The sequence below is a fragment of the Amblyraja radiata genome, chromosome 2, assembly GCF_010909765.2.
Source record: "Amblyraja radiata isolate CabotCenter1 chromosome 2, sAmbRad1.1.pri, whole genome shotgun sequence".
Taxonomy (NCBI): domain Eukaryota; kingdom Metazoa; phylum Chordata; class Chondrichthyes; order Rajiformes; family Rajidae; genus Amblyraja; species Amblyraja radiata.
Genome location: NC_045957.1, coordinates 117,619,810 through 117,639,556, shown reverse-complemented (window position 1 = coordinate 117,639,556; position 19,747 = coordinate 117,619,810). Strand labels below are relative to the sequence as shown.

General features: G+C 46.7%; 1 protein-coding gene across 6 annotated transcripts in view; it reads right to left on the bottom strand.

Annotated features, from left to right (window-relative positions):
- Positions 1-2,485: 2,485 nt before the first annotated feature.
- Positions 2,486-19,747, bottom strand: part of ripor2 (RHO family interacting cell polarization regulator 2) — a 174,341-nt gene continuing 157,079 nt past the window's right edge. For all 6 annotated transcript variants that reach the window (XM_033014198.1, XM_033014206.1, XM_033014223.1 and 3 more), the window contains 6 exons: positions 18,685-18,846; positions 16,888-17,043; positions 14,720-14,922; positions 9,871-9,954; positions 4,251-4,341; positions 2,486-2,884 (listed from right to left, as the gene is read on the bottom strand). In XM_033014198.1, the coding sequence (XP_032870089.1) occupies positions 2,784-2,884; positions 4,251-4,341; positions 9,871-9,954; positions 14,720-14,922; positions 16,888-17,043; positions 18,685-18,846 (797 nt within the window). In that variant the 3' untranslated portion in view covers positions 2,486-2,783. The remainder of the gene's footprint in view (positions 2,885-4,250; positions 4,342-9,870; positions 9,955-14,719; positions 14,923-16,887; positions 17,044-18,684; positions 18,847-19,747) is intronic.

The window sequence follows — 19,747 nt, the reverse complement described above, 5'->3', positions numbered from 1 at the left end:
TCTGGATTACCTCAACATCGGGAACATTTTTCCTGCATCTAGCCTGTCCAATTCCTTAAGAATTTTATGTTCCTATAAGATACCCTCTCATCCTTCTGAATTCGAGTGAATACAAGCCCAGTCGACCCATTCTTTGAATTAGTTTAGAGATACTGCTTGGAAACAGGGCATTCGGCTCACGGATTCCACGCCGGCCATTCATCCCCTTCACATCGTTCTATCCTACACACGAGAGGACAATTTTACAGATGCCAATTAACCTACAAACCTGCACGTCTTTGGGATGCGGGAGGAAACCGGAGCACCCGGAGGAAACCAATGCAATTTATTGCCAAAGAAGGCTGTGGAGGCCGTCAATGGATATGTTTAAGGTGGAGATTGATAGATTCTCGATCAGTACGGGTGTCGGGGGTTATGGGGTGAAGGCAAGAGAATGGGTTTCAGAGGGAGAGACAGATCAGCCATGATTGAATGGCGGAGTAGACATGATTGACCGAATAGCCGAATTCTGCTCCTAACACTTATGAACTTATGAGAACCCACGCAGTCACAGGCAGAATGTACAGACTCCGTACAGACAGCACCTGTAGTCAGGATCGAACCTGGGTCTCTGTCACCATGTTGAAATTCTTTCGGCGACAGTGGCGACCATTTTTGCTGTCCTAGGTTGGCGTAGGTGTTGTAGGTTGTCGCCAGGTGTCGTAGGTGAATTCCATTAAAACAAGTCCCTGGCAGTTGCCTAAAGAGTTGCCTAAGTGGGACAGGCCCATTAGGCAGCAACCTAACGCTGCGCCACCGTGCCGCACTCAACTAAAAATAACTCAATTGAAGGATTGGTTTGGAGGGATATGGGCCAAACGCAGGCAGGTGGGACTAGTGTAGATGGGGCATGTTGGCCGGTGTGGGCAAGTTGGGCCGAAGGGCCTGTTTCCACACTGTATGACTCAACGTTCAACCAAATTGTAGCTGTGGGAAGCCAGTAAGCTAAACAATAGAAACTAAGAATGCATAAACGAGAATCGTATTATGTACAATCAATACCCTGATAACCAATCTCAGACACGTGCGAATAAAAATAAACAAATAATTACCAGTGTGTTCTCCAACATAAAGAGCAAAGTGGAAATTCAAAAGTCAAAACAGGACTCTAAATAAATTGACACGGAATAAAATGATTTCTGTAGAACATGATTAACTTTGGTTAAAAAAAAAGTTTTGAATAAAATGGCTCTCTCTTGTCGATTTGTTTGCTTGCTCTTTGGGTGGTGAGCGACGTGGACGGTTTCTGCTTGGGCTACAGTTATCGCTTCGTTTATTGTCACCTGTACCGAGGTACAGAGAAAAGCTTTTTTTGTTGGGTGCTAACCAGCCAGCGGAAAGGCATGTATAAGATCATGAGAAGACTCGATCGGGTAGACGCGCAGAGTCTGTTACCCAGAGTCGAGGATCAGAGGATATAGGTTTAAGATTACCGGAAAAGATTTAACAGGAATTATAAAGGGGTAAATTTTTCACACAGAGGGTGGTGGGTGTATGGAACGAGCTGACGGAGGAGGTAGTTGAGGCTGGGACTATCCCATAGGGCAGGTACATGGATACTAGACAAAAATGCTGGAGAAACTCTGCGGGTGAGGCAGCATCTATGGAGCGAAGGAAATAGGCAACGTTTCGGGCTGAAATGTTGCCTATTTCCTTCGCTCCATAGATGCTGCCTCACCCACTGAGTTTCTCTAGCATTTTTGTCTACCTTCGATATTCCAGCATCTGCAGTTCCTTCTTAAACAGGTACATGGATAGGACAGGTTTGGAGGGACTTGGGCCAAACGTGGGCAAGTGGGACTAGTGCAGCTGGGACATGTTGGCCGGTGTGGGCAAGTTGGGCTGAAGGGCCTGTTTCCACCCTGTATCACTTTATGGCTCTAATACATGATTACCATCGAGTCTTCCACAGTGTATAGATGTTGCTGCAGGAGTAGAGATTTAAGAGGGTGGAGCGATTGTAATGTGTGATTGTAGTTCGGCTTCTGTGGCTAGCACGATAGAGACATTGGGCGTGGAGGGCACGGGCTGGTAGGAGAGAAAACCGGAGTAATGCCTCCAGCGTCTTCAAGATCGGCTGCAGGAGGCATCGCTGGGACACAAAGAGGATGGAGAGTGGAGGAGCGTCTCGGACTAGAGGTCACAGCTTCAGAATTAAAGGACTTCCTTTTGGAAGGAGATGAGGAGGAATTTCTTTAGTCAAAGGATGATTATTCTGTGAAATTCTTTGCCACAGAAGGCTGTGGAGGCCGTCAATGGATATTTTTAAGGCAGAGATAGATAGATTCTTGTGTTTTAGAAGGAACTGCAGATGCTGGAAAATCGAAGGTACACAAAAATGCTGGAGAAACTCAGCGGGTGCAGCAGCATCTATGGAGCGAAGGAAATAGGCAACGTTTCGGGCCGAAACCCTTCTTCAGATAGATTCTTGATCAGTACGGGTGTCAGGAGTTGTGGGGAGCACGCAGGGGAATGAGAGATAGATCAACCATGATTGAGTGGCGGGGTATACTCGATGGGCCGAATGGCCTAATTCTGCTCCTACCACTGATGTGACATGATGAGACAATAAATAACCATTGAACCAAACGGCCGCGTGGGTCGGCTGCCATCTTGTGGTCACAAGGGTGTGCTTTCTTGGATCTTGTCCATGTGCCACCGTGCCACAGCCTTCAGCATGGGGCAGTTAGCGGAGCTGCCCACCGTAGTCCGTAATTCCGCGGTGCGTGGCAGGGGCTTCGCTGTCAGAAGGCGGTGCTGACCGCATTTCCCCGCCGTCCCGCCAGCTGCACGATTTCCTGAGGGTCTTTGTCCAGCTGCTCGTAGGCCAAGCGCCCGTCTTCACCTGGGAAGCAACACGGAACGTGAGGATGGTTGGTCCGTTTAGTTTGAGCTTAGTTTAGAGTTTCAGTTTTTGTCTAGTTTGGAGGTTTAGGGAATTCCACACCGGCACTCCCAAGTCCCTTTCCTCCTCCGATTCTGGATCCTCTCCCCATTTAGAAAATAGTCCACGCACACCTGACTACGGGTGCTGTCTGTACGCTGTTTGTATGTTCTCCCCGTGACCTGCCTTGGTTTTCTCTGAGATCTTTGGTTTCCTCCCGGACTCCAAGGACATACAGGTTTGCAGATGAATTGGCTTGGTATATATGTAAAAAAGGTCCCGAGCGTAGTATAGTTTCGTTTAGAGATACAGCGCGGATACAGGCCCTTCGGCCCACTTCGGTCCGCACCCACCAGTGGACCCCGTACATTAACACCATCCGACACACACTAGCGAACAATTTCACATTTATACCAAGCCAAATAACCTACAAACCTGTACGTCTTTGGAGTGTGGGAGGAAACTAAAGATCTCGGAGAAAACCCACGCAGGTCGCGGGGAGAACATGCAAACTCCGTACAGACAGCACCCGTAGTCGGGATCGAACCTGGGTCCCTGGCGCTGTGAGGCAGCAACTTTACCGCTGCACCACTGTGCCGCCTCTGGTCTGCTCTGCTATTCGATCATGGCTGATCTATTTTTCCCTCTCAATCCCGTTCTCCTGGTTTCTCACCATAAACTATGACTCATTCTATACATTACAGACGGCAGGTGCAGAGTGACTGCATTTTAACTGAGAAAGGAGATAACTTGCCCAGTGGAAGGCCAGGACTCTTCACCCCAAAACTGACACCCTTACTAATCAAGAATCTGTCAATCTCCGCCTTTAAATTCACCACTGACTTGGCCTCCACAGCCGTCTGTGGCAAATGAATTCCACAGATTCACCACCCTCTGACTAAAGAAATTCCTCCTCATCTCCTTCCTGAAGGTACATCCTTTTATTCTGAGATTTCACAGTGGAGCAGACAAAATGAGTAGGGAGGAACCGCAGATGCTGCTTAACACCGAAGATAGACACAAAATGCTGGAGTAACTCAGCGGGACAGGCAGCATCGCTGGAGAGGAGGAATGCTTGACGTTTCGGGTCATTCTGAAGAAGGGTCTCGACCAGAAATGTCACTCGTTCCTTAATGCCAGAGATACTGCTTGTCGCATTGAGTTACTCCAGCATTTTGTGTGTATTTGCAGTTTAAACCAGTTCCTTGCAGTTCCTTCCTACTTGAGGGTCAGGCAGGGTCCATTTTAGATTTGGTTTTCGAGATGCACTGTGGAAACAGGCCCTTCGGCCCATCAAGTCCGCTCCTCGTGGAGAGACTATACTCACCAAGAGAGAGGAGTGATTCAGTGGCTGCTTGTCGTAGGACATCTTTTTCCGACCGGCACAGACCCACCAGAACGTCGATACTTTCATAAGCCTGGTAAGCAGAGTGGAATCCATTGCGTTAATCAAATATGCATTAGAAAACATTCAGCAACCGTGGGAAGCATTTTATCGGGACGCATCACAGCTTGGTTTGGGAACAGCTCCATCCAAGACCGCAAGAAATTGCAGAGAGTTTTGGACGCAGCCCAGACCATCACACCAACCCCAACTTCCCTTCCATCGACTCCACTTACACTTCACGCTGCCTCGGAAAGGCCTGCAGCATAATCACGGACGAGTCCACTGAACACTCCCTGGACAGGTACAGCGTTGAAACAGGCCCTTCGGCCCACCGAATCTGTGCCTACCAGCGATCACCCCGTACACTAAATCTATCCTACGCACTAGGGACAATATACAACTAATTAACCACAAAACTGTACATCTTTGGAGTATGGGAGGAAACCGGAGCACCCAGAGAAACATAGAAAATAGGTGCAGGAGTAGGCCATTCGCCCCTTCAAGCCAGCACCACCATTCAATATGAACATGGCTGATCATTCAAAATCAGTACCCCGTTCCTGCTTTTTTCCACACATATCCCTTGATTCCGTTCGCCCTAAGAGCTAAATCTAACTCTCTCTTCAATACATCCAGCGAATTGGCCTCCGCTGCCTTCTGTGACAGAGAATTTCACAGATTCACAACTCTCTGGGTGAAAATGTTTTCCCTCATCTCAGTCCCAAATGACCCGCCCCTTATTCCTAGACCGTGACCCCCTGGTTCTGCATTTCCCCGACATGGGAACTATTTATCCTGCATCTAGCCGTGCCCAATCTCTTAAGAATTTTATGTTTCTATACTATCCCCTCTAGTCCTTCTAAATTCCAGTGAATACAAACGAACACTGATAATGGGAAAACGTACAAACTCCATACAGACAAGCAAGCACCTGTAGTCAGGATCGAACCTGGGTCGCCGGTGCTGTGAGGCAGCAACTCTACCGCTGCTCCAATCCTACCCAGTAAATTACATTTATGCAACATACTGTATATGCATCAAGTTCAAGTTCAAGTTCAAGTGAGTTTATTGTCATGTGTCCCTGTATAGGACAATGAAATTCTTGCTTTGCTTAAGCACACAGAAAATAGTAGGCATTTACTACAAAACAGATAAATGTGTCCATATACCATGATATAAATATATACACACATGAATAAATAAACTGGTAGTGCAAATAACAGAAAGTGGTTACTAATAATCAGAGTTTTGTCCGAGCCAGGTTTAATAGCCTGATGGCTGAGGGGAAGTAGCTATTCCTGAACCTGGTTGTTGCCGTCTTCAGGCTCCTGTACCTTCTACCTGAAGGTAGCAGGGAGATGAGTGTGTGGCCAGGGTGGTGTGGGTCTTTGATGATACTGCCAGCCTTTTTGAGGCAGCGACTGCGATAAATCCCCTCGATGGAAGGAAGGTCAGAGCCGATGATGGACTGGGCAGTGTTTACTACTTTTTGTAGTCTTTTCCTCTCCAGGGCGCTCAAATTGCCGAACCAAGCCACGATGCAACCGGTCAGCATGGGAACAGCTCCATCCAAGACCGCAAGAAATTGCAGAGTGTTTAGTTTAGATAGACACAAAGTGTTGGAGTAACTCAGCGGGTTACATAGTATATAGTCATAGAGACTTGCAGCGTGGAAACAGGCCCTTCGGTCCAACTCGCCCACATCGACCAACATGTCCCATCTACACTGGTCCCGCCAGCCTGCATTTGGCCCATATCCCTCCAAACCTGTCCTATCCATGTACCTAACTGTTCCTCAAATTGTAAATTGTCGCAGGTGTGTAGGATAGTGTAAGTGTGCGAGGTGATCATTGGTTGGCGTGGACTCCAAGGGCTGAGGGGCCTGTTTCCGCGCTGTATCTCTGAAGTTTAAAATTAAACTCAAATAAAATAGATTAAACTACTTATGAAAACAAGTGAAAATACAGTGCAGAACGTGATTGAGGCAGTGCAGCGTAGGTTCACAAGATTGATCCCTGGAATAGAAACATAGAAACATAGAAATAAGGTGCAGGAGTAGGCCATTTGGCCCTTCAAGCCTGCACCGCCATTCAATATGATCATGGCTGATCATCCAACTCAGTATCCTGTACCTGCCTTCTCTCCATACCCCCTGATCCCTTTAGCCACAAGGGCCACATCTAACTCGCTCTTAAATATAGCCAATGAACTGGCCTCAACTACCTTCTGTGGCAGAGAATTCCAGAGATTCACCACTCTCTGTGTGAAAAATGTTTTTCTTATCTCGGTCCTAAAAGATTTCCCCCTTATCCTTAAACTGTGACCCCTTGTTCTGGACTTCCCCAACATCGGGAACAATCTTCCTGCATCTAGCCTGTCCAACCCCTTAAGAATTTTGTAAGTTTCTATAAGATCCCCCCTCAATCTTCTAAATTCTAGCGAGTACAAGCCGAGTCTATCCAGGACTGGATAAGCTACATGCAGGAAAAATGTTCCCAATGTTGGGCGAGTCCAGAACCAGGGGCCAAAGTCTTAGAATAAAGGGAGGTCATTTAAGACTGAGGTGAGAAAAATCTTTTTCACCCAGAGAGTTGTGAATTTATGGAAATCCCTGCCACAGAGGGCAGTGGAGGCCAAGTCACTGGATGGATTTAATAGAGAGTTAGATAGAGCTCTAGGGACTAGTGGAGTCAAGGGATATGGGGAGAAGGCAGGCACGGGTCATTGATAGGGGACGATCAGCCATGATCACAATGAATGGCGGTGATGGCTTGAAGGGCCGAATGGCCTCCTCCTGCACCTATTTTCTATGTTATCTATGTAACACAGTTCTCAGCATTGTAGCAGCTCACTCAGAGACAAAGTCCAATGTCCACAATGGGGTAGATGTAAATCAGACAGTGCTCTAGTTTATGGAAGGACCATTCAGCAGCCTGAGAACGGAGGGGAAGACTTTGTTCCTGAGTCCGATCCTGACTACGGGTGCTGCCTGTACGGAGTTTGTCCGTTCTCCCTGTGACCATGTGGGTTTTCTCCAGGTGCTCCGGTTTCCACCCACACTCCAAAGGTGTGCAGGTTTGTAGGCCAATTAGCTTCTGTAAATTGTTCCCAGTGTGTAGGAGTATAGAACTAGTGTACGGGTGATCGCTGGTCGGCGCGGACTAAGTGGGCCAAAAGGCCTGTTTTCACTCTCCCTCTAAACTAAAAGGATCTTAGGCTGCAGTCCTGACATAGAGCACTAGATGGAGCCATTCACCAAGTGTAATAGTCAAGTCAAGTCAAGTCACTTTTATTTATATAGCACATTTAAAAAACAACTCTTGTTGGCCAAGGTGCTTTACATTGGTATAAGAATAGTATAACAAACAACAGTGGTTCATAGATTAAATACAAACATCACTACATACATAAAGCCCTCGCTCAGAGGACGTCAAGAAAGGCTTGGGAGTAAAGATGAGTTTTCAGTCTCGACTTAAAGGAGTCGATGGAGGGGGCGGTTCTGATGGGAAGAGGGATGCTGTTCCACAGTCTAGGAGCTGCAACCGCAAAGGCGCGGACGTCCCTGAGCTTATGCTTAGACCGCGGGATGTTCAGCAACCTCAAGTCGGCCGATCTGAGGGACCTGGAGGTGGTGTGGTGGGTAAGCAGACTTTTGATGTAGGTGGGGGCAAGCCCGTTAAGGGCTTTGTAAACATAAAGTAGGATCTTGAAATATATTCGGAACCGCACAGGGAGCCAGTGGAGAGAGGCCAGGATCGGGGTGATGTGGTCCCTTTTTCGGGTGCCCGTCAGGAGTCTCGCTGTGGTGTTTTGGACCGGCTGCAGGCAGGACAGGGAAGATTGGCTGATGCCAGTGTGAAGGGAGTTGCAGTAATCTAGGCGGGGGGAGATAAATGTGTGGATGATCTTTTCGAGGTCATCAAACTGGAGGAATTGTTTTATTTTAGTTATCGTCCGAAGCTGGAAGAAGCTAGCTTTTACCACATTTGACTTGTTTGTCAAATTTCAATGCTGAGTCAAATATCACGCCAAGGTTTTTGACGTGAGGTTTGAGTAATGGGGTAAGGTTTCCAAGGCTGCCTGCTATAATTTTGATTAAGTCTGAGGGGCCGAGAAGGATGACCTCAGACTTACTCTCGTTTAGTTGGAGGAAGTTCTGGGCCATCCAACACTTTATGTCCTCGAGGCAGTGGATAAGGTTAAGCAGATTTGATTGGTTTTTGGGCTTCAGGGGGAGATAGAGTTGTGTATCGTCTGCGTAGCAATGGAAGGAAATGCCGTGCCTTTCAATGACTTAGCCTAAGGGGAGCATATACAGGGAGAAGAGAATGGGGCCAAGGATGGAACCTTGTGGAGCCCCGCAGCAAAGGCTAGCTGAGGAGGAGAAAGAGTTGCCTATGTTAGTAGAGAAACTCCTACCTTTGAGGTAGGAGATGAACCAGCTCAGGGCAGTGCCATCAATACCAACCCCGTACCGGAGACGGTCAATTAGGATGGTGTGGTCGACTGTATCAAATGCTGCGCTGAGGTCAAGAAGGAGCAGGATTGCACAGTCGCCGGAGTCACCAGTGAGCAGTAGGTCGTTATGTACCTTCAACAAGGCAGACTCTGTGCTGTGGTGGGCCCTGAAGCCTGAAACAGTGATGGGCCTGTCCCACTTAGGTGATTTTTAGGCGACTGCCGGCGACTGTCATAGTCGTAGCAGGTCGCCGAAAAACCGGCAACTGGACTAATGGGCCTGTCCCATTTAGGCGATTTTTTAGGCTACTGCCGGCGACCACGACAATGGAATTCACCGAAGTCAGCACCGACGTCAACCTACATAACCTGGCGACAACCTACGCCATCTTGGCGACAACCTACGACAGCATCTACGTCAAGCTACGCTCATTGGCGTCAAACCCACGGTCGACATTGTCGACGAACAATTTTCAGCGTTGAAAATCCAACGGCGACCAGAAAGATGCTACGTCTCTTTGGGCGACTGAGGAGACTACTCACCGCCATAGTGGCGGCGACTATCGGCGACCATGTGGCGATGGCCTAGTCACCTGTAATCACCTAAAAAATAGCCTAAGTGCTATCCTCAAGCTTGATGCATCTCACCCCATTTCATAACCTACAAGTTATATTGACTGGGAGTGTTCAGTTTAGTTTAGTTTAGAGTTACAGTGCGGAAAAAGGTCCTTCGGCCCACTGAGTCCCTCCCGACCAGTAATCCCAGCACACTAACACTATCCTACACACACTGGGGACAATTTACATTTTATACCAAGCCAATTGACCTACAAACCTGTACGTCTTTGGAATGTGTGAAGAAACCGGAGATCTCGTTCAAAAACCCACGCAGGTCACGGGGAGAACGTACAAACTCTGTGCAGACAGCACCCGTAGTGGGGATCGAACCCGGGTCTCTGGCGCTGTGAGCGCTGTAAGTCACGACTCTACCGCTGTGCCACCGTGACGGTGCTTGATTACCTTCTACCGCACAGGATCAGGGTGGGGAAGGTGGAAGGGAGAACAGTTCCATTATTGTGCATTAAAGAGAGGCAGTACTTACGTTGATGCATTTCAGGGCTGCACAAGCTGCTCTCTGGAGCTTGACATTGGGTTCGAGGACTGCCTTGGTGTAATACAGCAATGCCTGGGGAAGGAAGATAATGGTCATTCAGAAGGGACTCAGGGTTTGGTTTTGGTTGCAAAGCGAACATGCCTGTTCTTGAATAAGCTCTGAACTACATCGACTTGAAGCTGTTACTTAGATCCTGATGATGGTTCTGAGTATGTCATAAGGTTGTATATGATAGGAGTAGAATTAGGCCCTCTTGTCCTGGACTCTCCCACTAGTGGAAACATCCTCTCCACATCCACTCTATCCAGGCCTTTCACTATTCGGTAAGTTTCAATGAGGTCCCAAGAGAAAGGAGTAGAATTAGGCAATTCGGCCCATCGAGTCTACTCCGCCATTCAATCATGGCTGATCTCTGCCTCCTAAGATGTGGAGTGGATGTTTCCGTTGTAGTAGAGGCTCGGACTAGAGGTCATAGCCTCAGAATTAAAGGGACATTCTTTTAGGAAGGAGATGAGAAGAAATGTCATAGACGAAGGTGACGATATGGACACAATGAGCATTTTCTCTTGTTTATTCTATTGTTTACAGTGCACTATGTTTACATATTCTTAGTTATTTTTAAGCTGTTGCTTAGGTCCTGATGATGGTTCTGAGTATGTCATAAGGTCATATGTGAAAGGAGTAGAATTAGCCCTCTAGTCAAAGACTGCTGCAAGTAAGAATTTTGTTGTTCTATCTGGGAACCATGACAATAAAACACTCTTGACTCTTGACTTGACCTGAGAGAATTATACACAAAATCTGAACAAATCCTACAGATCCCCACTTCTGTCAGTATTTGCTTTCAGCGGGAGACAGGCCCTTCAGCCCACCGAGTCTACGCCGACAAGCAGTTTTGGGCCCCCTATCTGAGGAAGGACGTGCTGGCTCTGGAGAGGGTCCAGAGGAGTTTTACAAGAATAATCCAAGGAATGAGTGGGTTAACAAATGATGAGCGTTTGACGGCACTGGGACTGTACTCGCTGGAGTTTAGAAGGTTGAGGGGGTCCTCATTGAAACTTACAGAATAATGAAAGGCCTGGATAGAGTGGATGTGGAGAGGATGTTTCCACTAGTGGGAGAGTCTTTGACTAGAGGGCTAATTCTACTCCTCTCACATATGACCTTATGACATACTCAGAACCATCATCAGGACCTAAGCAACAGCTTAAAAATAACTAAGAATTTCAACAAAGAGCAATAGAAACAAGGAACTGCAGATGCTGGTTAAGACACAAAAGGACAGAGTGCTGGTGTAACTCAGGATTTCTGGAGAACATGGATAGTGGGAGAGTCTAGGACCAGAGGCCGTAGCCTCAGAATAAAATGACGTTCCTTTAGGAAGGAAGATGAGGAGGAATTTCTTTAGTCAGAGGGTGGTGAATCTGAGGAATTAATTGCCACAGAAGGCTGTGGAGGCCAAGTCAATGGGTATTTTTAAGGCAGAGATTCTTGATTAGTATGGATATCAAAGGTTATATATAGATTGGGTGAATCAAATTGGCAGGGGTGCTGAGGAAGAGGATTTCTTGGAATGTATGCGGAATAGTTTTCTAAACCAACATGTACTGGAACCAACGAGAGTGCAGGCTATTCTAGACTGGGTATTGAGTAATGAGGAAGGGTTAGCTAGCAGTCTTGTTGTGCGTGGCCCCTTGGGCAAGAGTGACCATAATATGGTTGAGTTCTTCATTAAGATGGAGAGGGACATAGTTAATTCAGAACCAAGGGTTCTGAACTTAAAGAAAGGTAACTTTGAGGGTATGAGACGTGAATTGGCCAAGATAGACTGGCAATTGATTCTTAAAGGGTTGGCGGTGGATATGCAATGGAAGGCATTTAAAGACCGCATGGATGAACAACAACAATTGTTCATCCCAGTTTGGAAAAAGAATAAATCAGGGAAGGTAGTGCATCCGTGGATAACAAGGAAAATCAGAGACGTAAAAGCAGCCTACCAGAGGACTGAGAGAAATTCAGAGTCCAGCAGAGGAGGACAAAGGGCTTAATTAGGAAAGGGAAAATAGATTATGAAAGAAAACTGGCAGGGAACATAAAAACTGACTGCAAACGCTTTTATAGATATGTGAAGAGAAAAAGATTAGTTAAAACAAATGTAGGTCCCTTGCAGTCAGAAACAGGTGAATTGATCATGGTGTACAAGGACATGGCAGACCAATTGATACTTTGGTTCTGTCTTCACTAAGAAAGACATAAATAATCTGCCGGAAATAGCAGGGGATCGCGGGTCAAATGGGATGGAGGGACTGAGTGAAATCCAGGTTAGTCGGGAAGTGGTGTTAGGTAAATTGAATGGATTAAAGGCCGATAAATCCCCAGGGCCAGATAGGCTGCATCCCAGAGTGCTTAAGGAAGTAGCCCCAGAAATAGTGGATGCATTTGTGATAATTTTCCAAAACTCTTTAGATTCTGGAGTAGTTCCTGAGGATTGGAGGGTAGCTAATGTAACCCCACTTTTTAAAAAGGGAGGGAGAGAGAAAACGTGGAATTACAGACCAGTTAGTCTAACATCGGTAGTGGGGAAAATGCTAGAGTCAGTTATTAAAGATGGGATAGCAGCACATTTGGAAAGTGGCGAAATCATTGGACAAAGTCAGCATGGATTTATGAAAGGTAAATCATGTCTGACGAATCTTATAGAATTTTTCGAGGATGTAACTAGTAGAGTGGATAAGGGAGAACCAGTGGATGTGTTATATCTGGACTTTCAGAAGGCTTTCGACAAGGTCCCACATAAGAGATTAGTATACAAACTTAAAGCACACAGTATTGGGGGTTCAGTACTGATGTGGATAAAGAACTGGCTGGCAGACAGGAAGCAACGAGTAGGAGTTAACGGGTCCTTTTCAGAATGGCAGGCAGTGACTAGTGGGGTACCGCAAGGCTCGGTGCTGGGACCCCAGCTATTTACAATATATATTAATGATTTGGACGAGGGAATTGAATGCAACATCTCCAAGTTTGCGGATGACACGAAGCTGGGGGGCAGTGTTAACCGTGAGAAGGATGCTAGGAGGCTGCAAGGTGACTTGGATAGGTTGGGTGAGTGGGCAAATGCAAAGCAGATGCAGTATAATGTGGATAAATGTGAGGTTATGCACTTTGGTGGCAAGGACAGGAAAGTAGACTATTATCTGAATGGCAGCCGATTAGGAAAAGGGGAGATGCAACGAGACCTGGGTGTCATGGTACACCAGTCATTGAAAGTAGGCATGCAGGTGCAGCAGGCAGTGAAGAAAGCGAATGGTATGTCAGCATTAATAGCAAAAGGATTTGAGTACAGGAGCAGGGAGGTTCTACTGAAGTTGTACAGGGCCTTGGTGAGACCACACCTGGAGTATTGCGTACAGATTTGGTCTCCTAATCTGAGGAAAGACATTCTTGCCATAGAGGGAGTACAGAGAAGGTTCACCAGACTGATTCCTGGGATGGCAGGACTTTCATATGAAGAAAGACTGGATAGACTCGGCTTGTACTCGCTGGAATTTAGAAGATTGAGGGGGGATCTTATAGAAACTTACAAAATTCTTAAGGGGTTGGGCAGGCTAGATGCAGGAAGATTGTTCCCGATGTTGGGGAAGTACAGAACAAGGGGTCACAGTTTAAGGATGAGGGGGAAGTCTTTTAGGACCAAGATGAGAACATTTTTTTTCACACAGAGAGTGGTGAATCTGTGGAATTCTCTGCCACAGAAAGTAGTTGAGGCTAGTTCATTGGCTATATTTAAGAGGGAGTTAGATGTGGCCCTTGTGGCTAAAGGGATCAGGGGGTATGGAGAGAAGGCAGGTACAGGATACTGAGTTGGATGTTCAGCCATGATCATATTGAATGGCGGTGCAGGCTCGAAGGGCCGAATGGCCTACTCCTGCACCTATTTTCTATGTTTCTATATTATGGGGAGAAGGCAGGAGAATGAGGTTGTGAAGGAAAGATAGATCAGTCATGATTGAACGGTGGAGTAGACGTGATGGGCTGAAAGGCCTAATTCTTCTCCTATCACTTATGAACCCCGCACACTAGCACTATCCTACACACTAGCAACAATTTTCAATCTACAGAAGCCATTTAACCTACAAAACCTGCACGTCTTTTGAGTGTGGGACCAAACTGGAGCACCCGGAGAAAACCCACGCAGGTCACGGGGAGATCGTGCAAGCCTGATGGGACAGAAGGGGGGAGCAGAAACGAGGGTCTGGTGAGATGAAAGCGAGGACAGGAACCACGGCCAACTTCATGGATATTTTTAAGGCATAGATTACTAGATTCTTGATCAGGATGGATGTCCGGGTTTACAGGGAGAAGGCAGAAGAACGGGGTTAAGAGGGAACGATAGATCAGCCATGATTGAATGGTGGAGTGGACTTGGGTGGATGGAGTGGAGTGGCGATCACGGTGGCGCAGCGGTAGAGTCACTGCCTTACAGCGAATGCAGTGCTGGAGACCCGGGTTCGATCCCGACTACGGGTGCTGTCTGTACGGAATTTGTACGTTCTCCCAGTGACCTGCGTGGGTTTCCTCCCACACTCCAAAGACGTACAGGTTTGTAGGTTAATTGGTTTGGTAAATGTAAAAGACTGTCCCCGGTGCGTGTAAGATGGTGTAAATGTGCGGGGATCGCTGGTCGGCGCGTACCCTGTAGGCCGAAGGGCCTGTTTCCGCGCTGTATCTCTCAACTAAACTAAACTGACGGGCCGAATGGCCTAATTCTGCTCAGAAAACTTATGAACTGGACGACACAGAAATGAAATATCTCTCAACAACACAGGTGAGTTTGTACTTTTTCTCTGAAGGTGTTGTCCATTGAAGCTGTGGTCAGGTAGGAGGAGGTGGCTTGCACCAGCTCACTGCTGGCTTCCAGCAGAAGGAAAGCTATCATCTTCAACGTCTCCTCCAGGGGATGGAGACTCTGGGCTGGCTGCGCTTCCAACATTTCCAATTTCTCTTCCGGACGCATGGACCGAAGCGACTGCTCCAATAACACTAGGATGGAGGACAAAGAAACATGTGTTACTCGCTTCACCACGGCTCAAAGGCTCAAGACACAACCATTGGTGTAATAGGAAGTGACTCCAGATGTTGGTTTACAAAATGCTGGAGTAACTCAGCAGGACACCCAGCGGAGCGAGATGTCCGTCGGGGAATGTTGCCGACTGGCCCGCTCCAGACTGCAGGAGCACTTGCTGAGGGACGCACTGAAGCTCGGTGCAGCCAATGCCAAGGCTCGGTGGGCGAGGACCACAGTCTAGGGACCTTCCACAGCTGGACATGGGGGGGGGGGCAGGGTGTGGTGGAGACGCCCCTCAAAAATAAGGGAAAGGATTCCACGCAAGTGGGCCACATGAGTGGCAAGGGTGGGGGGTAAATTTGTGTAATCTGTGTAAGCAGTATTGAATGTATGTATAGCCTTAGAGAATGTCGGATGCAGTTTTGTAAGGATCATGTATTGTATATATTTATCTCTCGAATAAAGTATATTTTGAAATTTTTTTAAAAACTCAGCGGGACAGGCAGCATCTCTGGAGAAAAGGAATGGGTGGCGTTTCGGGTCCAGACCCTTCTTCGGATTGAGTTAGGGGAGAGGGAAACGAGAGATATAGAAGGTACATAGAATGAATGAACACAACACTCAATTCCTTCTTCTTATTGTGTAGGAAGGAACTGCAAATGCTGCTTTACACCGAAGACAGACACAAAATGCTGGACAGGCAGCATCTCTGGAGAGAAAGGAATGGGTGGCGTTTCGGATCGAGACCCTTCTTGAGTCACTGTACAACTGCAGTATGAACTCCTTGCTCCTAAACTCAAATCCTCTCGCAATGAAAGCCAACATGGCAGCATCTTTCTTCACTGCCCGCTGTACCTGCATACTTACTTACTTTTTTTTTTTTTAAACTCAGTGATCTATTCTACATTTTCCTTGATCCCCGTCTCTTTTGATGTATCATTTTCACACCTTGCCCTTTCATAAAAACATAGAAACATAGAAAATAGGTGCAGGAGTAGGCTATTCGGCCCTTTGAGCCTGCACCGCCATTCAATATGATCATGGCTGATCATCCAACTCAGTATCCTGTACCTGCCTTCTCTCCATACCCCCTGATCCCCTTAGCCACAAGGGCCACATCTAACTCCCTCTTAAATATAGCCAATGAACTGGCCTCAACTACCTTCTGTGGCAGAGAATTCCACAGATTCACCACTCTCTGTGTGAAAAATGTTTTTCTCATCTCTGTCCTAAAAGATTTCCCCCTTATCCTTAAACTGTGACCCCTTGTTCTGGACTTCCCCAACATCGGGAACAATCTTCCTGCATCTAGCCTGTCCAACCCCTTAAGAATTTTGTAAATAAGATCCCCCCTCAATCTTCTAAATTCTAGCGAGTACAAGCCGAATCTATCCAGTCTTTCTTCATATGAAAGTCCTGACATCCCAAGAATCAGTCTGGTGAACCTTCTCTGCACTCCCTGTATGGCAATAATGTCCTTCCTCAGATTAGGAGACCAAAACTGTACGCAATACTCCAGATGTGGTCTCACCAAGACCCTGTACAACTGCAGTAGAACCTCCCTGCTCCTATACTCAAATCCTTTTGCTATGAATGTTAACATACCATTCGCTTTCTTCACTGCCTGCTGCACCTGCATGCCTACTTTCAATGACTGGTGTATCATGACACCCAGGTCTCGTTGTATCTCCCCTTTTCCTAATCGGCCACCATTCAGATAATAATTTTTATCTCTGTGTCTCTCTCTCCCCTGGCGCTCAGTCTGAGGAAGGGTCTCGACCCGAAACGTCACCCATTCCTTCTCTCCAGAGCCGCTGAGTTACTCCAGCAGTTTGTGTCCATCCATTGACTTGGCCTCCACAGCCTTCTGTGACTCAGTCATAGTTGATAAGTTAGTTCATGGACTATGTTGCTGACTGAAACAACAAATTATCTCTTACCTTCATTTGCCAGCCGTGCGAGGTGACTTCCCAGGTCTGATGTGTCGAGGCAGGTCAAGAAGTTGGAGAATTGCCAGATAGTTATCACCTCGTCTACAGTGGGACTGGGGAACAGCTCTGGTTTATCCAACATCTGATTCATGGCTATTTGAAAGACTGGGTAACAGAAACTTAAAAAATCAGCACGACTCAAGAGTGTTTTATTGTCATATGTCCCGAAACGGAACAATGAAATTCTTACTTGCAGCAGCACAACCCGTACTAATCAAGAATCTGTCTATCTCTGCCTTAAAAATATCCACTTACTTGGCCTCCACACCCTTCTGCGGCAATTAATTCCACAGATTCACCACCCGCTGACTAAAGAACTTCCTCCTCATCTCCTTCCTAAAGCTACGCCCTTTTATTCTGAGGCTGTGCCCTCCGGACCAAGACTCTCCCACTAGTGGAATCATCCTCTCCACATCCTCTCTTTCCAAGCCTCACACTTTTCAATCTGGTTCACTCCATCCTTCATAAGTTTATATATTCTCAGAGCAGAGTTAGACCAATCGTCCCATCAAGTCTATTCCGCCATTCAATCATGGCTGATCTATCTCTCCCTCCTAACCCCATTCTCCTGCCATCTCCTCATAACCCCTGATGCCCGTATTTAAACACTCGTGTTTTATTGTCACGTGTCCTGAAACGGAACAACGAAATTCTTGCTTGCAGCAGCACAACAGAATATGTAAACATAATAATTGAGGACTGATCTTATAGAGGTGTTTGAAATTATAAGAGGAATAGATCAGGTAGACGCGCAGTGTCTCTTGCCCAGATTAGGAAAATCGAGAATCAGAGGACATAGATTTAAGGTGAAGGGGAAAAGATTTTACAGGAATCTGAGGGGAAACTTTTCCACACAAAGGGTGGTGGGTGCATGGAATGAGCTGCCAGAGGAGGTGCATAGATACATAGAAAATAGGTGCAGGAGTTGGCCATTTGGCCCTTCGAGCCTGCATCGCCATTCAATGTGATCACGTGAAAAGGTGGTTGAGGCAGGTACCATTGCAATGTGTTATTTATTTATTTATTTATTTAATTTTATTAGAAGCAATGTACATACATCTTAATCATAATATGCAACATACTACATTTCTTGTACAACTTTTTTTAAAAACTTTAACCTATAATCCTGTAATAGAAAAAGAGAAAGGAAAAAAGAGAAAGAAGAAAAGAGTGAGGATAGTAGTGAAGTGTAGTCCGCAGTAGTTGGCGTTAAGTGAATGATAATGGTTAAGTAGACTGCGTGCTTGAAGATATGAAAAGAAAAGAAGAAGAAAAAGGCCCCACAGAAAAGGGGGGCCTTAAGAAAAGAAAAAGAAAATAAGTAAGGAATCTAAAAAAGGTAAGGCTAAGCAAGAAGGAAAGGGAATGTGCCTAATTCCTAACGATTCACACCCATCACCTAGTTCTAAAAGAGTTACTTTCCAGGGTTGTGTTGCACCATATTACACCTGTAACAAATCAATGAAAGGTGACCATATTCTTAAGAATTGCTCTTGTTTTCCTGCTCGAACAAGTCTCATTTCCTCAAGGTAGTATTTCCATTGCAATGTTTGAGAAACATTTGGACAAGTGCATTGTAAGGACAGATTTAGAAGGATATGGGTCATAGGCAGGCAGGCAGGTGGAACTAGCATAGATGGGGCATGTTGGCTGGTGTGGGCAAGTTGGGCCGAAGGGTCTGTTTCCATATTGTACGTCTCCATGGCTTTAACTTTATACTCTGAGAGTATACCCGGCAGTGTATACCTGTCTCGCGATGACTTGGACTTGTCTCGTCCACACTTTGGCCAAAATGGCTGCTGAGTTGCTCCGCCAGTCTGTGCGCGGGCACATAAAATGCACTCCCGGTGGTGGAGCTCCCTAACCAGCTGGACTGCAACGCCTGGTGTTTCTGTAGCAGCGCGGGAACTGGAAGTAGAGGAGTAAATAATACAGGTCAGTATAAAAAAAATCTGGGATCCAAGATGGCGCCCAACCCAGGTGACTCTCTGTGCGCTGGTCATTGACGTGGATCTGCAATCACGCGTTACAATCGCTCCACTCTTTCAGGTAGACACAAAATGCTGGAGTAACTCTGCGGGACAGGCAGCATCTCTGGAGAGAAGGAATGGGTGATGTTTCGGGTCGAGACCCTTCTTCAGCTCCACTCTTTTAAATCCGTACTCCTGCACTGCGGATAGCTCGATTGCCCAGACCATCACACAAACCAACCTCCCTCCCATTGTCTGAATCAAGATCAGTATGAAGAATAGACAATAGGTGCAGGAGTAGGCCATTCGGCCCTTCGAGCCAGCACTGCCATTCAATGTAATCATGGATGATCATCCCCAATCAGTACCTCGTTCCTGCCTTCTTCCCATATCTCCTGAAGGGTCTCGACCCGAAACATCACCCATTTCCTCCTCTCCAGAGATGCTGCCTGCCCCCGAGTTACTCCAGCATTTTGTATTTACCTCCCTTCCATTGACTCCATCTACACCTCACGCTGCCTTGGCAAGGCCAGCAGCATATTCAAGGATGACTCGCACTCTGGCCATTCCCTCTTCTGCCCTCTCCCATCGGGCAAGAAGTGTGAAAACGTACACCTCCAGATTCAGGGACAGTTTCTTCCCAGCTGTTATCAGGCAACTGAATCATCCTTCCACAAACAGAGCAGTCCTGAACTACTATCTATCTCATTGGTGACCCTCGGACTATCCTTGATTGGACTTTGCTGACTTTACCTTGCACTGAATGTTATTCCCTTTATCATGTATCTATAACTGTAAATGGCTCGATTGTAATCATGTATTGTCTTTCCGCTGACTCG